The sequence below is a fragment of the Leishmania mexicana genome, chromosome 34 (assembly GCF_000234665.1).
Source record: "Leishmania mexicana MHOM/GT/2001/U1103 complete genome, chromosome 34".
In the NCBI taxonomy this organism is placed as follows: domain Eukaryota; phylum Euglenozoa; class Kinetoplastea; order Trypanosomatida; family Trypanosomatidae; genus Leishmania; species Leishmania mexicana.
In genome coordinates, this window is record NC_018338.1 from 1245460 (window position 1) to 1263560 (window position 18101).

Consider the following 18101-nt stretch of genomic DNA (forward strand, 5'->3'; position numbering starts at 1 on the left):
ACCCACACACGAGCAACGCCAAGAAGCCGGTGCGCGTGATTAAAGAAGATGCAGGCGGCTTTCGTTGGCGTGTGTGTCCGCTCTTGAGCCGGCGATACGATTCGTCTTGGGCTGCTACAAATGTGATCGTGACTGCGCGTCGCTTCCGCGAAGCGTCGGCACAGACCGACCTACCGACAACATGAGTCCGCAGTCGTGCCCAAGGGTAGGCTGCAGGCAGCCTGGCTACCGGACAAAGAGTGGGGTGCTGGACTCGGATACCACGATTCGCCTGTCCGCATGCGACCCCCTACAGCCTTGCCAAGGCGGAAAACAAAAAGTGAGACGACTGAGGAGGGTATCCTTCTCTCCTTTACATATATGTATATGAATATAGAGAAATACATGCTCTGCGGTGCTCGCTCCCGCGGACGGCGTGCGGGATTTCCTCGAGGAGTTCCTCGAACCTTTACTCACTCTCCCACAGAAGTCGCTGAAGATTGCGTTTTGACGCACCACAAGCACCGCGCCACCCCGCGCATCCTCGACTTCACCGTATCGACTGCGACGTCGTGTCGAGGTCCGAAAAGCCGATCAGGTTTGTAAACGTGTTGCCACTCAGTGGCCACTCATCATCGGAGCTCAGGGACAGCTGAGACAAGTTGTCTGACGTTAGCGGCAGCGACGACGGGTCTGCGTGACGCTCCTTCTGCGGCATGGCTGCCGGACGTGCACGAATATGCACTTTGCTACGCGTGCGCCGCTGGTGGCTGGAGAACGGAGCGGAGGAAAGCGGCGCTGGCACACCGGCGGCAAAAGTGTCATCGGCCGCCTGGCGCCGTCTCGGGTGTGTCTGTCGCGTCCGTTGCGCCGCCATCGCACGTGGCAGTGCGGTGTCCGCCCAACGCATCGTTGACACGAAGACATCACGACCGACGCCGCGGCCGCTGGCTGTCATCAGTGCATTTAGTTGTTCATGTAGCTCTTGAAGCACTTTGTTGGGCAGTCGATGGGGATCGCGATGCTGCCTTCTGTTTTTGCCGGATGCGGTATCACAAAGAGCTGCCAGGTTATCCTTTGCCACCCCATGTGAGGCTGGACGACGTGCAGAGCCTCTCCCCTCATCACAAATCGGTGGGGATCGATTTGAATCTATCGCAGTCGTTGCCACGGCCTCAGGCGGTTGTCGTGGCCGTTGGGGATTGGCCGCGCGGAGCAGCTCCATGCTGTAGCTGCGGAGCGCCGCCTGTGAGCGGGCCACTCGCAGCGCCTCCACCATGTCGCGTAGCCTCTCCTCGTCAAGCCGGAGCTCGGCTTGCTCATCCTCCAGACGCTGCTGTGCAAGGACGAGCTGCTGCTTCGCCTCCGCCATAGCCGCTTTCTTCTGGGAAAGTTGTGCCTGCACGTCTGCTATGGCGACAGATCGGCTCTGCACGTCCGCCGCTCTCCGTCGAAGTGACTCCACCTCTTTCTGCGCTAGAGTTTCCAAATCTCTAAAGTCGCGGTGTATCGCAGCAGCCTCCACTGCCAACTCACGTTCCTCCGTGTCAAAGAGACCAAGGCTTTGCTGGAGCGCCAGCAGCGCCTCGTGGAAGCGTTCTTCGGCGGCCTGGCGCTCCTGCTGCACAAGGTACTCCCAACGGCGGTACTCCCGCTCCCACTCGTCTTTACTGCGCTTGTGCGTCGTCTCCTGCTGCGCTAACCACGTGCTCTCGTCTTGCAGGTGACGGTCCAGGTTTTGAGAGGCGAGACGCAACTGCGAGGCGCAGTCCTCGAGTGCCGCGCGCTCCGCCTCGGTATTGCTGCACTGCGTCGCCGCAAGCTGCTGGAGACGCTCCAGCAGTTCCGCTTGTTCTTTGAAGTGACCCTCACGCTCCACCTCGACGCACCGCCGGCCCTCGTCCACCGCCGCCTCATACGCTTTCACTGCCGCCGCGGCATCCTCAGCGGTTGCCATGATGTCGCGCAAGAGTGCCGTAGACTTCGTCACGTCCTCCTGTGCAGCCGCCTGGATACGCTGCTGCTCCGCGCGCAGATCCTCCTCGCGGGCAAAGTAAGCCTGTAGCTGCTCCATCTGCTTTTGGTGCAGCGCCTCTTCCCTGGCCATGATGTCCTTGTGCCGCGCCTCGGCATCACGGAGGCGCTCTATGTGAAGGCTATGTCGCTGCCGCCGCTGCTCCTGCAACTCAGCCTCCCGACGCTGCAGCGTGGCCTCCAACTCGCGTTGGAGAAGCCGCTGATGCTCCGTTGCCCAGGCCTCACGCGACTCAATGTACACGCGCTCCATGCCGAGTGCTTCGTCCTGCAGTCGCTTCAATTCCTGCTGCGTCATGGCCTGCATGTCAGCCAGCAAGGACTCGTCCATCTTGAGCAGACGCTCCCTCTCCTGATCCTCTGCGGACCGCCAGAACGCCAGCATGTCATCAAAGAAGCGTGCGTACTCCATTCGCTCGGCCTCGGCTTCGCTCTCCACGCCGACGGCGAACGAAGTTTGAATCTCGCGCTGCACGAGTGACTGCAGTTCTGATCTCCACGCATCCATCCTGAACCCCTCCGCCTCCTCCGACTCGAACACGTCGTCAAGCCGGCGCAGAACGGCCGAGACGGCGGCCGTGAGAGCCGTCTTCACCACATCCTTGGCCGACCCTGCCGCCCCACCGCCGTCGCCGCTCTTCTCTAGCAGCTCGCGAAGACCCGCCTCCTCCTCTCGTGCGGCGCACAGCTGTTGCTGCGCCTCTGCAATTTTGACGTCGTACTCCGCCTTCACAGCCTGCTCTACGCTCTGACGCGCCGCCCGCAGCGCCGCCTCGTGCTCGTCCTGGGACTCGCGAATTTTCGCCTCGGCAGCGCTCTTTTCGTCCTCGATAGCGGCACACAGACGGCGCAGCTTCCCGTTCAGATGTTCTGCCTCCGCCTGCTTTTGCGCCTTCTCGGTGCGCCATTTCTCCATCAGCGCCGTCTCGCGCTCCCTCGTGGACTGCAGAAGCTTCTGCTTGGCTGCAATCTGCCGCTGCAGCTGCTCCACCGTGACCTCGTGCGATGGAGGTGGTGGTGGCACTGTGGCAGGCGCTGCGGTGGACGACGTCTTCGCTGTCGGTGGTGCATGAGCGCTTGGAAACGCAGAGGTTGTGGATGCACTTTGTGCCACATCATCATCTGAGCCGCCAAAAACATCTGGCAGCGAGCTTTCTGTTTTTCGTGAAGAGGCCACTGCTTGCGGCCTCGCGTCCAAGCGGACAGCTGCCGGTGTTCCCCGTCCAGTCTCTTGAGGGCGCCATTGCCGCTCTTGCTGCTGTGCCTCCCGCTGCTGCTGCAGCGCGCGGCGTCGTGCCTCGAGCATCGCGGTTTGCCCAGAAGTCGTGGCGAGCCCCGGCGGGCTTGACTGTGGTATCCACGCATTGTCGTCGCTGCTACTGCTGCTGAGGGCCATGGGAGAAAAGCAACGCAGCGGAGATGCAAAAATGGCGCGGGGGGACGGTGTTTCCGTGCAGCTGTATCTCGCACCCTCTCCCTCTACGGGGGTGTGCCAGAGCGAAGAGCAAAGTGACAATGCGTGGGCAAACGAGGCGCCGTGCGCTCCACGTCGACAGGAACTCTTGGGAAGCTCACCCGTGTCGAGGTGCACGAAGAAGGTGCGGACGAGCGCCGAATGGGTGATGTGGGGTTGGGGCACAGGCAAGCTGAGCGTTTACGGAGTCTATGTTGCAGATGTGTGCGTGTGCGTGTAATCGCAGGAGATGAGACGTGAAGAAGACGCCAATATACACCAAGAGAGACGTGCCGAACGGGGTGGGCACTGAACAACATGGACAGTAGGGCGTGATAGGGAGAGGTGGTAGAAGGAGGGAAGGGGGCCTCGGTCACCATTTGCTTTCCAGAGTGCAAAGCAGCTCGCCATTCATCTTTTCGCAGCCGCAGCCTATCCCGTATGCGGGGTTCTCGAAAGCTCCCCCTGACTGGGCAAAAAAAAAAAGAAAGGCCACACACGCATCGTTTGCACCTCCGCAAGGGTGCCTCAGAAGCCACCAAGTCACCCGCACGAGCTTCAGCAGCGGCCCATTCGATTACTCGAAGAAGAACAGCAAAGCCCAAGCAACTGCTGTTTCTAAGCCTCCATCACAGCCCCTCACCCCTGCTGTGGACCACGTTTGCAGCGCAGTGGGCGCCTTTATGTTGCCTTTTTGTTTTCGTAGCTCGTTTAAGCTTTTCATTGTATGTGCAGCGAGAGACTCTTCGCTTCTCCATCAGCTTCTATACAACACCTTATCGGCTGGCTCGCTGCAAAAACTCAGAGCCGGACGCTCGCGCCATGTATGGAGTTTCGCCGGCAGCCCGTCAGCAAACGCACTCCCCAGCCACATCCTTGATTGGCTTTCGCTGCGTCACGGCCTCTTTGACGAGCTGAAAGGCCCCCAGCAGTCCACCAAGCCCGGCTGACTCGCGTGCACCGCCCGCTGCGTAGTACTCCAGATCGGATAACTTCATTAGCAGAAAGCACTTGCAGTCCTGCGGTAAGTCCATGGCCATCATAATAGGGTGAATCTCGCGAGTCAGATCCGCCATGGAGATGCCCTTCTGCAAAACACCCTCCTCCACCTTGATCCAGCTTGTCGCGAAGTCGCTGGAGAGCATATCCGACACGATCGCTGTCACGTCGGCAGGAGTCGGGTTCCCGGTGACTCGATAAACCGACTCCTCCGTAATCTCGTTTGCAGAGAGCGCTGAAGACTGCATGGTGTTGAGGCACCGGCGCAAATCACCGCGGCTGAGGCGGAACGCGGCCGCCAGTCCGTCGGTCGTATACTTGACACCCTCCTGCTCCGCCACGTACCGGAGGCGCGGCATCATCGCCGACTTCTTCACCGGCGCGAAGCGGAAGCGAGTGCACCGAGACTGCAGGGCGGGTATGATTTTGTTGATGTGGTTGCACAGAATGCAGAAGCGCACGTTGCGCGTGTACTTCTCGATAACGCGACGCAGCGCCGCCTGGGCATCGTAGGACATCTGGTCTGCCTCATCGAGGATCACAAGCTTAAACTTTGCCGCCGGGCCGCCGCCTCCACTTCCAGTCGAGCTGCCGGAGCCCATCATCGAAAATATGGAGGAGGTGCTAGCGAACTCGCGAGTCTGCTGGCGCACCACGTCGATGCCACGGTCATCGGACGCGTTCATCTCGAGTACGTTCGCGCGCACTCGATCCTTACCGTAGAGGTAATACGCGCATGCCTTAATGGTGGTCGTCTTACCGGTACCAGGTGGACCGTAGAGCAGGAGGTGGGGCATGTTACCGCTATCCATGAGGTGCCGCAACGTGCTGAGAATGTCCTCGTGCGCGACGACGCTCTCCAGCGTGCTAGGGCGGTACTTCTCCACCCATGGCAGATGGCTGGCAGCCGCCTTGGCCTCTTCGCCTTGTCTGCCAGCGTACATCACAAAGGGTCGGCAGGAAGGACGCGAAACGAGAAAAAAGGACGCTACAGACTCAAGCCAAAAAGATGCGATGCACCCGGAGAGATTCACTGCTTAAAAGTAACGATACTGCTGCGCGGATGCGACTCGTGCGCAACTAACGGCGCCAAGCGTGCGCTTCTATGAAAGTAAAAGCAAGGGACTCTATCGCGTGCAGAACAATTACAGCTAATGCGGATGTGTGACAATCCCTGTGTGTGGATGTTTTCTTTTTTGGTCGGTTCTCAGTTGTATGCACAGCGCAGAGAGTTGAAGAGCCCCTCGCGGCAGATGCTCACCCCCACTGGCTGACGCGCTACGCAAGAGGTTCACAGACCTCGAAAAAAAAAAGAAAACAAGGAGACCTCAACAAAACAGAGGGCAACAGGTGGGGAGAAACCGCCGAAGAGTGGCATGCGCAAGTGCTTGGGGGCAGGAGAAGGAGGTCACGATACACAAATAGAGGATGAGGAGAGATTCTCCAGCGGGGCATGGCCGACGCACCTGCCAGCAGCGGCCCACATCTCCATGACCATCCTCTGGAGTCCTAGCTATGCAAGCATCCACACTGATTCGCTGCGGAGACCAGAGTAGCTGATGCACAGAAAAACAGTGCGAGTACCGCCAGAGCGGCGGTGCGATTCACACACCTCTCTCGATTTTCCTTCTTCCTTTGCTTTCCGTGTTTTGATAGTCGATACCGCCTATGAACAGCCTTGCACACGCGCAAGGGCCCCCTCTGCCTCCACCTCCTCCTCCACCTCCGACTCACCTTGGCTGACGCTACTGCCTTTTGTGCTATGTCTCAGAGGAACCGATAAGAGAAAGAGACGACGCAACGTAAAGAAGGCGCGGCGACGATGTCACCCGTGGTGGCAAAGGGACGAGAAAAAATGACTTGGACAAATAAAACGATCGCCACGAGCACCACACAACAATTTACTGAAACACAGGAAGACGCACACGCGTCTATCAAGTAACGGCAACACACATACTAAGCGACGTCACACTTTTCGGCGTCACTTCGCCAGCGCCCATGATAACGTGGTGAGCACACATACGCCGTCGGCCACTAAGCAGCGTCTTCCCCACCCTTTTTTGAGACATCTGGCATGCGCGGCTGATGCACAAGGACGTCGCGCAGTATCGTCACAACTCACAAGCATGCCCACAGGGCGTCGGGAAAGCAACATGAGAAAGGAGCAGAGACGGTGTCTTAGGCGATCTCCTCTCACCTTGTCCGTTCAGCACTGAAAAATAGGCGTGGGGCATCGACGCAGGAGCCAGCAGCCACAGGTCGGGGAAAAGGGCGCCGCGGCACACAGAGGGAGATGCCAAGTTCTGTTTTTTTTTCTGTTGCTTTCTCCCTCCCCGTCGTACTCTTTCGGCGATGCTCTTGATGTACGCCGTCGTGTTATTGGCACTCTTCGACTTCCTTGCGATTCTTAGGCGCGTACTCCACTAGATTGCGCGGCGGATCACCTAGCTCCGAGTACTTGTTCATGAGCTCCAGCAGTTGTATGAGCCGTGGATCTTCTGCGCCAGAGATGGGGTTCTGCAGCAAGTCGCAGATCTCCTGTGCCTTGGCCCGTTGGCGGTCGTAGCGCTCACAGTCCTCCTGCGACAGCTCGCTGCGGTGAGCGTCCATGTACGGTCCGTACGAGTCGCGCATAAGCTTTATGGGTTCCACAAACTGAGGATCCGCTAGCGTGGAAATCAAGGCCGATGCCATGGCCTCCGTTGCACGATCCACCTCGGCAGGAATTTCGGCGCCGTTGCCAGCCGTCGCCGCCGGTGGTGCAGCCGAGGATGACGAAGCCGCTCCCGGCGTCGCGGCTGGGTCCAAGCGCTCTTCCTGCGTGGCGCTGGAGAGCTGCTGCAGCATCTCCATGCACCGCCGCGACGCTTCATCAATCTCCGCGTCACCGACGTCATTGCGGTCGGGGAGTTTGCCTTCCTGCTTCATCTGCTCCAGTAAGTCATTTGCCTTGTCGATGTCCTCCTCCTCCATCACGCGCATCAGCTCCTTAACTCGTAGCAGGTTCGCCTTGTCCTCGTCGCCCAAATTCTCCTCCCCCTCGAGCGAGGAAACCATTGTCATGACACTTTTCTTGAAGCTGTCGAGAGACGCGTCGTCAGCGCCGTTGCCGCCGAGCATGGACATGAACATCTTCATCATGTCGGCGTCGCCGCCGGCTGTGCCAGAAGCCTCATCGAGAGCCTTTTGCAGATCGTCCTCCAACTTCGCGTCCCGCACACGAACCTCCTCCTCATGCTTGCGCTCCTGCTCGTCAACCATATCCATCGCCTCGTCAAGAAGCGCGTCGAGGTCGTCATCGGACATTTTCCAGCTAAAGTCAACAGCTAGTAGTGGAGTGCCCTTCAAGGGGACGTGGTCCTTAGATCGTCGCCTCAGAATATGTGCGGGCGTTATGTTGCTACGATGGGAGAAGCGCGTCGTTACTTGCGTTCGCCCATCCCCTCTCACACAATGAATATACTGGTGTACAGATATGCCTCGAGAATCCGCGAGAGAAGAATAGATGATGATGATCCTTTCGACTCAGCTCCAACTGTGCGAATCAGTCCTTGACTTGCGCATATAAATGTATACACATGTATGTGTGTGTGTGTGTGTGTGTGTGTGTGTTTGTCGTGGACCACATGTTGGAGAGGGGGTGGAGGGAGGAGGAGTGAGTGAGTGGAGACCGTGAAAACGATACGAATGGCGAGGGGAGAGGACGGCGATCGCAGCTAGAGGAACGAAAAGGAGAACGGCGTCCGTTGTATGGATGCGGAGAGGATGGACTAGGCTCCAGGCAGCGAGGCGCTCCTTGCCCCATCCCCAAAACCTCTCGTATCCTTCTCTTATCAATCCCGCGTACGCCACACACGCACACGCACCGGTAGCGAACGGCACGCGTCAAAAACATTCATTATCGCCGTGCGAAAATGGGACGAAGTTTCAAATTGCTCTGCTCCAGCGTGATGCGGCGATAACCTACCGCTCTGTGTGAGGAGCAACGGGCTCCCTTTCGTCTTTGCGCGGCTTTTGTTCCGTCACGCGAGCACATGTGAAGGCGAATGTCAGATAGGGAGCGAGATCCCGACCCGGCAAGCGACCCACCCGATCCCGCCGCCTCAAACGCCTCAAGCTCATAAGAGAGCGCGAGGCAGATGGCAACGCCGTAGGTGGTTGGGTGATTGCAGCAAGCTTGCATAGAACGCACCCACGTTGGCCACTCTCGGGTCAGCGAGGCTGTTTGCGTAAGACGCGGCGATACTTGATACGGTGCTCCCTCGCCTCCTCCTTGCGTGCCGTTTTGCGGGCAAACTTGGCGTCGACCTTCTGGCGTTTCTTGCAAAGACGCGAGCTCGAGGGCTCTGCCTCTGCTTGATGGTCGGTTGAGTCGCGCCCTTTCAAGGAAGGCGAGAACGACGCTGCGGTGGATGAGCCGTGATGCTGCTCTGACAAAGAAGAGGAAGAGAGTCCCGACTTGGCAGACGAGGCGCCGGTGTTGCAATCCTTATGAGCCACCTTATGGTGCTTCTTGGCATTCCGCGCTGCTGCTTCGAGTTCCTTTGCCGTCGCGCGGCTAATCACCGCCGCGGCGATGCGTCGGCGGGCTTCCTCAGCCGACTCGCCGCGGTCGGCCTCCCTCCGCTCCGCCTTCTTCTGCGACTCAGCAACACTGGCTTGATGGGCCTCGGCATTCTTGCGTCGCGTCGACTTTTCACTGGAGGCGGCTAACGAGAAGTCGGCGAAGAAGTCATCGACGCCATCCTGCCACTCCTCCTCCACTTCGGTCGCCATGTGGGCAAGGGTGTCCTCGAACTAGCAGGAACGGTGCCGATTCGAGCGTCAGATAGCAGCAGGGCTAAAACGGTACAAGTTCCTGGCAAAGTGCACTAGAAAGCACGACGGCCAAACGAGTGCAGGTGTCCAATGAGACGGAGAGAAGGAGCGCAGATGAGCACACGGTCATTGAGGACGACACATGGGCGTGGGTCCGCATGCGAATATCAAAGACAGAGACGCACACACCGCAGAGTAGGGGAGAGAGGGTAATGGAGAATGGCAACGCCAGAGAGAGGCGCATTCGACAAGGAGAGGCATGTGGGACGAGGAGGAAACGGAGAGGAGAGGAGAGGGAGAGGGAGAGAGACGGGCACAGCCCCGAACTCCGAGCCTTATGATTGATGCGCCACTGCTTTGTATGTGCGCCTTGAACTCCTCATCTTCCTCCCTGGGCCAACGCGCGAACAGCACCATGGCGGCGAGTGGTTAACAGCATCTGAAAAACCTGCGCTGGTCCAGCGACACCGCCTTCCTCTTCGCTGACATCATCGAGAGTGCAGTCCCCAGCACCTTCCTCCGCCTCGTCGTTTGTCACTTGCGTAACACGCCATAGTGCTTCACGCAGCACTTCGACACGTGGCCCGTACAAAGTAGAGAGGGTTCAGCGGGGACAGTGGGACGCCTCGCAGGAGACGTCGCCTTCACTCCTTCGCTACTTTCGTGTCTATGTGTCGTGGTTTTTTTTTCAAAAATGACGAAAAATAACGTAACCAAAAAGGGAAGAAAAAGAGCGAGCAAATCACTGCGGCGTTGGCGGAGATCACTGTAGGCGCGTGTGAAAGGATGCGCACGATTACTGCTCCACCATCTTCGTGGTCAGGCCCTTGAAGGACGCAACCGGCACGTTGGAGATGGCCGTGTAGAAGTGCTTGTGCTTGTTGCCCTCCGTCGTCTCCGACTTGCGCTGGATCAGCACGCGCACGCGGCCAGGGACGCCCTTCACGCCCTTGTGCCAGATGTACGTGTTCAGCGACGCATCAATGCGGTTGTCCTTCGTCTTCATCAGACGACCCACAAACGACTTGATGCGCTTGATCGCCAGCGGGGCGCGCTTCGAGAAGGTCTTCTTCTTCAGCAGCTTCGACAGGTGGATCGTCGCCTCCATGCTCACAGCGTCCGGCTTGCGGCCAGTGCGCTTGCGCAGGGACGCGCGGGTCGCACCGCGCACGCGCGAGTTCTTCGCCGTGTTGCCGACGCCGTGGAACTTCTTGCGCTTCTCCTCGTCCATGTTCGCGAGCACGCGCTTCCAGCGCTTGTCATCGCGGTTCTTGCGGCTCTCCACGGCCTTCTTGCGGGCATCGATGATGGCAGTCTTCTTCTCCTTGCCGAGCACCTTGCTCTTCATGCCAGCGCGCGTCATGATTGAATCACACACAGCTAATGCTGCTGGGTGAAAAGAGTTGTTTCGTGCATGTGGGTAAGAGAAGGTGTGTGTTTGTATGTATGTGCGTGTAGGTTTGTGCACGCAAACGCCAATGGCGTGCACATCGAGCCACAAAGAGAGGGAGCAAGGGAGCCAGAGGCACGCAAAAGAAGGGGTAGGGGAGAACAGCGAGAAGGGATAAGCGTACAGAGGATAGGGACGAGCAGCCATTGCCAAATGGCAGCGTGCACGCACTGGCACGCCAGAGGTGACGCAGTGGACGACGGGCTCTGCATGTATACCGGCGCGTCTTTACAACACAGACCAGTGGACCTCGGAACAGCTCGCAGAAGCGGCTACGCGGCGCACAGGTCTTCTTCGTTCACTGAGGCTCTTCCTCCCTGAACAAAGAGAAGGAGGTTCTTCTCATCCGCCTTCGGCACCGACGCAACCGCCAACGAGAGCCCCATCGCGCTCTCACTCGCCTCCCTTGGGCCCCGACGTGGCTGGGCGCTGCCCTTGCTGCGCGCATCCGTTCCCCTCAGTGAAGAGAACAAGGGAAAAGGGGAGGGGTGGGTGGTGGAAGGCTGGGCAGGCGCTCGCGCTGGCCTGCGGTCCCTCTCGTACGCCCTCCCCGCCTTGGCAGGTCTCAGAGTTGGAATGTTTCTTTAGAAGGAGGAAGGGCATACTAACAGCGCCAGATGTGCCTACAACGGTTTCATCATCAGGGACCCCCGTGTAGGCGTGTCTCTCTGTGCAGCACATGCAAGTGGGAGGGCACATCGTAAGAGACGCTCACTGGACATGGCGCCCGCCTCGCATACGCGTACACCCACGCCGCAGGAGCGCCACCCCTGTAGCGCACGTCCTCGCTGAAACCCAACAAAACAAGCGTAAAACGACAGAAAGGAAAAAAGAGAGAAACGGGTTCAAAACGAAACCGAGCACGCGCATAACGCCGAGACGCTGAGGACAGACGCGCACGATTACTGCTCCACCATCTTCGTGGTCAGGCCCTTGAAGGACGCAACCGGCACGTTGGAGATGGCCGTGTAGAAGTGCTTGTGCTTGTTGCCCTCCGTCGTCTCCGACTTGCGCTGGATCAGCACGCGCACGCGGCCAGGGACGCCCTTCACGCCCTTGTGCCAGATGTACGTGTTCAGCGACGCATCAATGCGGTTGTCCTTCGTCTTCATCAGACGACCCACAAACGACTTGATGCGCTTGATCGCCAGCGGGGCGCGCTTCGAGAAGGTCTTCTTCTTCAGCAGCTTCGACAGGTGGATCGTCGCCTCCATGCTCACAGCGTCCGGCTTGCGGCCAGTGCGCTTGCGCAGGGACGCGCGGGTCGCACCGCGCACGCGCGAGTTCTTCGCCGTGTTGCCGACGCCGTGGAACTTCTTGCGCTTCTCCTCGTCCATGTTCGCGAGCACGCGCTTCCAGCGCTTGTCATCGCGGTTCTTGCGGCTCTCCACGGCCTTCTTGCGGGCATCGATGATGGCAGTCTTCTTCTCCTTGCCGAGCACCTTGCTCTTCATGCCAGCGCGTGTCATTGCTACGAGTTTACGTGATGACCCGGTTTCTAAAGACAGTGCGTGCGTTTTCGGTGTTTGGCGTGTACAAGGGTAGATGTTTTTTTTTTGGTGGATGTAACAGGAGTTGTCGCGTTGGGAAGAGACGATGTCAAACCCGCGCGTAGTAGCGTTGACGGAAGTTTTATAAAGAGGAGGAGGGTGAGTGCGAGATTCCATAGAGAAGGTACGAGGGAGGGCATGCACCGCCTTGGGCCTGTTCCTTTCTGGTCAATGGGATAGGAACATGAAGATGACTTGAGCCAGCGGCATCGATAGCCATCCTCACCACACACGCCACGTCTCCGCTGTACCGCGGCTCGCCTTCGCTACCTTGTTTTGGGGGCTAAGCGATGAGGATGGGCAAGAGAACGAGATTCGAAAGAAGAGGAAAACCACAAGACGCACACGAACGGTGGCGATGTTCCACTATTCACATCACAGCGCAGAGCGACACGAAGAGCGGGAGAGAGAAAGCGCGCCCAAGTGGAGGGAAGAACAGGTGGCAGATGGGGCCGTGAGAGAACGAGAGAGAAGGGGAGCGGGGGGGCTCGATGCCCTCACTTCTCTTGCTCCATCCCTACCACCACCAACCAGCAGCAGCGCCCACGCGTTACTCCGGCTCCGCTTTGAACTGCCCTCATCCCATCCCACTCCCTCCTGCGCGCTATTAAACCACTTTGCCAGAACTCTTCACGAGCTCAAGCACCTCGGTGACGTCATACCGCTCCAACCTGCCGTCAAACCCGGCCATCACGAGATACTGGTGTGCCGAAAAAGTGCTGGCGTGTCTGCTCCCTCGAGTAGCAGCACCGCTTCGTTTTGAGGCCGCCTCAGTTGACGACGTGGCAGCGCCAGCGCGGCCATTGTCGAACGTGCTCACCGGCTCAGCTGCTGGCGGGAGCGTAATCGTCGGGCCACTCCAGCCACAAGCCGCCGCACAGACAAAGCCGGGACCTTGGCGATGCAGCACCTGATACTTGCGGGTACTGACGTACTCCACCGCCCCGCAGTCCGACCAGACAATGAGCTCAAGAGGTGACACATGCGTCGTCTGGAGAAGAGAGGGCGCCCCTGCGCGCGCGTAGTGCGTGGGCGTCAGAGACGTCTCAGTCTTCGTTCTCGCTCTTTCGTTCGCTTTCTTTTTTCCCAGTCGCGATAGCGATTTGGCGGCAGCCTTGGCACTGCCCCTCTGCTCGGATGGCTGCGACGCCGTGGTGTGCAGCGTGGCTACGGCACACAGATTCCAAACCCACACACCCGGCTTGAAGAGAACAATTTTTTTCAGTAACAGCAGCAAAGGCAGTTCTTGCCGGACGGATCCCCAGAGTAGCACTTCCCCTGTTGCGTGACCCGAGTAGAGGTACGAGTTTGGATTGCTGCTTCTGGGATTGGGGCTCGCTGCCAGGCATGTAACGCGGCGCTTGTCGTACCTCCAGTCTCTCGGCGCAGTGGGGAACCGCGTACCATCCGGTCCCTGCTGTTGCCGCTGTTGATGCTGCTCTAGAAACGCCTGTTTTGCGTTGTACGGAAGGGTGCCGCAATTTCTTTCCAGCACATCAATGGCGTCCGCTGACACCGAGGCTGGCAACACCCCCATGTAGTCCGTCGAATCCACAGGTGCTGCCGCAGCTGCCTCCTCCTCGATGGCTGCCTGATCACTCAATGGATTGCACCGCCTGCGATTGTAGAGAAACGTCTTGAACACGCGACCGAGCTGGTACACCGGCTCATGCACCGACGTGGGATCATCGCGTGCGTCGGCTGTCACATCGACCTCGCCGGTGGGATAAGGCATCGTGTCGTGATAAGCCCATGTGGCGCAGTTCCACACGCAAAGAGTGCCCTCCTCTTGCCCCACCACAAGCAGCGGTGTCGAGAGAGACATAGAAGGGGCAACGTAGGTGAGGGCCGTGATAAGACCGTGGTGCTGGAACGCATGCAGCAACTGAAGTTCCGACGAAGCAGTCGTGACGCGGAACACGTACACGTCACGCAGAGAGGCCGCGCAGCAAATAGCAGGCCCATCGTTGACTTTCGTAGATGCCTGCCTGAATCGCGCACCTGTGGTGCAGTGCTCCATCTTCGATGCATTCGCCTTGTCCGGAGCGCATGGCGACGTTTCAGGGATGAGCTGCAGGGCTGTGATGGCAGCGCGGCCAGGCTTGAATATGCTCTGCATGCGATACGTCACTGGGCACCAGATGGCAACTGCGCCGTCCTCGGTGCCGGTTAGCACCCAGCGTATATCGTGGTTGACGACAAGGTCAGCGTGAGCGGTATCACATTCTACCCTGCCGGCTACTGCTGCTGGGCTCGCCGCTAGCGGAGGCTGCGGCAACGCCGCGCTCGAGGCGGCCGAGTTGCACATCGGAAAGCATCGAACAGCATTCACCCACTGTGAGTGACGTAGTCGCACCCGCAGCTTCTGCGTTTGAATGTTCCACACGCAGACATCCCCACTACTGCACGCCGCATAGAGGCAGCCACCGGTCAGATCGACATCGATGTCGTTGACAGAATCGCTGACACCACTATACGCGCAGCGGAAGGAATCAAAGGCGGAGGCAATGCAGCTCATGGTAGGTCTTAGAAAGAAAAAAGCAAACAAGGAGGAAGAGACGGTGTATGGTATCAGCGCTGTTGTACTCATGTCAACCCGGCCTGCTCTTTGGATGGCGTTCGCGTGTGTGTGCCGTTGTGTAGGTGAGCGTAGCCGTGTTTCTCCTCCGGAGCACAAGAGAAGAAACACATAAAAAAGAGATAGAAAAGACTCACGCCTGGGCCTTTCACGGACGCAGAAGCGCTCGCTTCCACCATCGATGACCACACCGACCAGAGAGCAGTGCGACGATGACCGCTGGCTCAAAGTAGCGTTCTCGTCTACGAGCGGAAAGAGCCTCAGCAGACCGCTGATGAGCGGCCGCCTCTGAAAGAGATACCTCGGTGTGATTCTCATGCAACCGCCATGAGCCGCGAGGACAGCAAAAGAAGGAGAACAGTGAAAAGTGAGGAAGGGTTTCGTGAAAACCGGCAACGCGCGCATAAGGGAGTTTGTGGAACGTCCTGTGTTGAGCATAGGATATTCAACGCAGCTGCTTGTGTGATCTGAAAGCACAGAAGACCAGTCGTGGCATCGAGCGACGACACTTAAAGCGTTAAAAGACGTGTTTTTTTTTGGGTCATGAAGGGTGGTAGCCATGGGGTCTCTCGAGGGACGGTGGTTCTTGATGCTGAACGATTTGCCCTTGCAATGGATTCCAATCACACATGTCGAGATGAGCGGTCTTTTTTTTGTGGATGTTCTCATCTTTCTGTGAACCCTCACCACGTTGCAGTTCTGCGCATTCAGCGCCGTAAAAGGAGGACGAGAGCGCAAGACAAAAAAAGGAAGACAAGACAAGAGAAAGCATACAAGGGTGAGGCAATGCTGTGGGTGTGCTGGCAGAGGGTGAAAGAGGGTGAGAAAGGGTGAGACAAGAGCACGCAAAAAGAAGAAAAAAAGCACCCCATCGCGCACGCCAACATACACAAACAACGAACCGAAGACGAAGCGAAGAGGCAGCAAGTCCGTGCAGAACAAACAGAGAGAGGCAGAGAGACACATGCACTCACCCACACCCACACTCACACACCCCTCCCCCAAAGAAAAACGAAAAAAAAAAAAACGCAGCTGGACACACGCACATACATAGATATTCACGTGCACAAGTGGGTACGCCTAAGACAAGCGTGACATACCGAGTGCAATAAAGCTGAAGTGAGGGTAGCACGAACAAGGAAAAAAAAAAGTGCTGAAAATCTGAAGAAAACATCCACTGTCATTTTTCTTCACTCTCAGTTCGGCGTACAGAAGGGGTAAAGGGGCACACGCACGCACAGAAAAGAAAAGACGACCGACACACAAGCGAACGTGTGACCTAACGCAGCAAGCACGCGTGATGTGACTCCCTTCGATGAGGAAAGCGCCAGTGTAAGGTAAAACGAAGATACAAGTGCGTGAGCGACGCATGAAGGCAGGCGAGGAAATCACTGTCTCACCTGACCGACTTTAGTCTCCTCTCCTTCTGCCGCTGCGGGTTCTTTGTTTACTTCTGGAAGCGTTTGCTTCACTATACAACTCTGCACCCTACTCTAGAACGTTCGGTTAAGGTATCGCTCCGCTTTGGGAAGCCTCCCACGTGATGTCGAGCGTTGTGGCGTACGTACCAGCGCGCGACTGTCCTTGTCCGCGTCACCATAGATTTCTTCGCTTCCCTTCTCAGAAGTGAGCAAACAAACACACACGCAGTGTGACGCATAATTCCGACATTTAAATCTACATTTTTTTCCAGACGTTCCTTTCTTTTTCTTTGGCACCTGCGCGTGCGCAATCGTTCCGGACGGTGTGATAACAATGTTTTGATGCGCAAGTCGTGTGCACAGTCTCGAAGAAGCTTTTTTTAAAAAGCGGTCGGGCCAGCACGTTACAAATTACTTGAACATGCCCTGCCCTCTCGATCCCACTCCCCTCCAATAATCGCCGTTTCCCGTTCAGCGTGGTGTTTGAGCAGACACACATACATACACATGGCACACGGCACTGCACAAGCGTGAACGCATGACGACACCGTGTCGGGCAACACCACCCTCCCTAATACCCGTTCAGGGAGTCGATAAAGCGGCGCACATCATCCAGCGCCTCAAGTGAGAGCTCCGAGCATAGTACTTTGACAGCTTGCACCACGCCTTCCTCGGAAGGCCCGGACGGGTAAGATGAGACGGACTGATAGTCGTTGACGGCCTGAGCACGCACGGTGGGGTTGGAGCGAGCGGGAGGAGGCCCAGCACCGCGGTGCGGATCCTGATATATTGGCGCAGACGGGGCCTTGTGAAGGTTTGGATTGCCGCTGGCCCCCGAGCCACCACGGCCGTTGTACACATTACCGCCGCAGACGCCAGTGGCACTGTTAGTGGCCTTTCTAGGGTGCACGTTGTGACGACCTGCCTCGGACCCGGTGGCACCGCTGTGGCTGACTTGCGTGCTGCTCGTCCGCGCCTGTGCTTCGCGCTCCTGAATCGTTGGTGGTGTGATGCCCTCCAGCGGCCGTGCGTACTTTGACGGCGGAGGAGCAAAACTCAGCAGCTGCGGAAACACTGCAAGGGCATTGTCACGCTCCTCGTCGGTGATGTCGCGTTCATCGAGGCGCTCGAGCGATGGAATGGCGGCGACAACGAAGCGTCGGTAGTTGGGGTCACGGGTGATGGGATTGTCGGCCAAATTGAGAACCTCTAAGCAGGGCAGGCGAGAGAGATGCAGCACTTGGTTGATGTCGCGGATTTGGTTCCTGCGGAGGTGAACCTCCGCCAGTCGGCGGCAATTCGACAAGGCACCGAGCTCTGAAATATCGTTTAGCGACAAGGACAGCACCTCCAACGCAACGGCCTGCCGCAGCACGCCGATATCTTGGATCTGCGACGCGCATACATTGAGCTTCTGGACTCGGCGAATATCGTCCGTCTTGGACCTCTGCAGCACCAAGTTTAGCGTGAGAACCCCCGCCATGATGCGCGCTTCCCTCCCGGACGCTTCGCGGTGTGACACAAACCAAAGACAGACACAAAAACAGCGATCAACACAAGCACGAGTAGCGGGCGGGGCAAACAAAAGGCCAGAAAAGTACAGGAGAGACAACACAGACAGAGAAAGAGGAGGGAGGAGTGCGAAGACAGCGTTTGCGCGGCTGTGTCTGTCTTTCGGTGTATGTGCGTGTGTGTAATGGGGGTGAAGGAGGAGTTGGAAGGGTGTTTACACGATCCACGATTGTTGGTTGCTTCGAATTAATTCGATTTTCTTCTCGTTTTTTTTTTGGCAGAGTAGGAGGAGAGCAGGGGGGCAGGG

General features: G+C 57.9%; 8 protein-coding genes across 8 annotated transcripts; all 8 read right to left on the bottom strand.

Moving 5' to 3' along the window:
• Positions 1-529: 529 nt before the first annotated feature.
• LMXM_34_3240 (conserved hypothetical protein) lies at positions 530-2929 on the bottom strand (the record flags this gene model as incomplete). Its single annotated transcript, XM_003879271.1, has 1 exon — positions 530-2929. The coding sequence occupies one exon, from the start codon at positions 2927-2929 to the stop codon at positions 530-532; it is 2400 nt and encodes a 799-aa protein (XP_003879320.1).
• A 1385-nt stretch (positions 2930-4314) lies between these two features.
• LMXM_34_3250 (putative replication factor C, subunit 3) lies at positions 4315-5409 on the bottom strand (the record flags this gene model as incomplete). Its single annotated transcript, XM_003879272.1, has 1 exon — positions 4315-5409. The coding sequence occupies one exon, from the start codon at positions 5407-5409 to the stop codon at positions 4315-4317; it is 1095 nt and encodes a 364-aa protein (XP_003879321.1).
• A 1432-nt stretch (positions 5410-6841) lies between these two features.
• LMXM_34_3260 (conserved hypothetical protein) lies at positions 6842-7771 on the bottom strand (the record flags this gene model as incomplete). The annotated part of the gene is made up of 1 exon (XM_003879273.1): positions 6842-7771. The coding sequence occupies one exon, from the start codon at positions 7769-7771 to the stop codon at positions 6842-6844; it is 930 nt and encodes a 309-aa protein (XP_003879322.1).
• A 906-nt stretch (positions 7772-8677) lies between these two features.
• LMXM_34_3270 (conserved hypothetical protein) lies at positions 8678-9241 on the bottom strand (the record flags this gene model as incomplete). The annotated part of the gene is made up of 1 exon (XM_003879274.1): positions 8678-9241. The coding sequence occupies one exon, from the start codon at positions 9239-9241 to the stop codon at positions 8678-8680; it is 564 nt and encodes a 187-aa protein (XP_003879323.1).
• Positions 9242-10079: 838 nt separating this feature from the next.
• Positions 10080-10646, bottom strand: LMXM_34_3280 (putative 60S ribosomal subunit protein L31; the record flags this gene model as incomplete). The annotated part of the gene is made up of 1 exon (XM_003879275.1): positions 10080-10646. The coding sequence occupies one exon, from the start codon at positions 10644-10646 to the stop codon at positions 10080-10082; it is 567 nt and encodes a 188-aa protein (XP_003879324.1).
• Positions 10647-11635: 989 nt separating this feature from the next.
• On the bottom strand, positions 11636-12202 carry LMXM_34_3290 (putative 60S ribosomal subunit protein L31; the record flags this gene model as incomplete). The annotated part of the gene is made up of 1 exon (XM_003879276.1): positions 11636-12202. The coding sequence occupies one exon, from the start codon at positions 12200-12202 to the stop codon at positions 11636-11638; it is 567 nt and encodes a 188-aa protein (XP_003879325.1).
• Positions 12203-12890: 688 nt separating this feature from the next.
• LMXM_34_3300 (hypothetical protein, unknown function) lies at positions 12891-14801 on the bottom strand (the record flags this gene model as incomplete). The annotated part of the gene is made up of 1 exon (XM_003879277.1): positions 12891-14801. One exon carries the CDS (start codon positions 14799-14801, stop codon positions 12891-12893), a length of 1911 nt encoding a protein of 636 aa, XP_003879326.1.
• A 2052-nt stretch (positions 14802-16853) lies between these two features.
• LMXM_34_3310 (conserved hypothetical protein) lies at positions 16854-17765 on the bottom strand (the record flags this gene model as incomplete). Its single annotated transcript, XM_003879278.1, has 1 exon — positions 16854-17765. One exon carries the CDS (start codon positions 17763-17765, stop codon positions 16854-16856), a length of 912 nt encoding a protein of 303 aa, XP_003879327.1.
• Between the last annotated feature and the right edge of the window lie 336 nt (positions 17766-18101).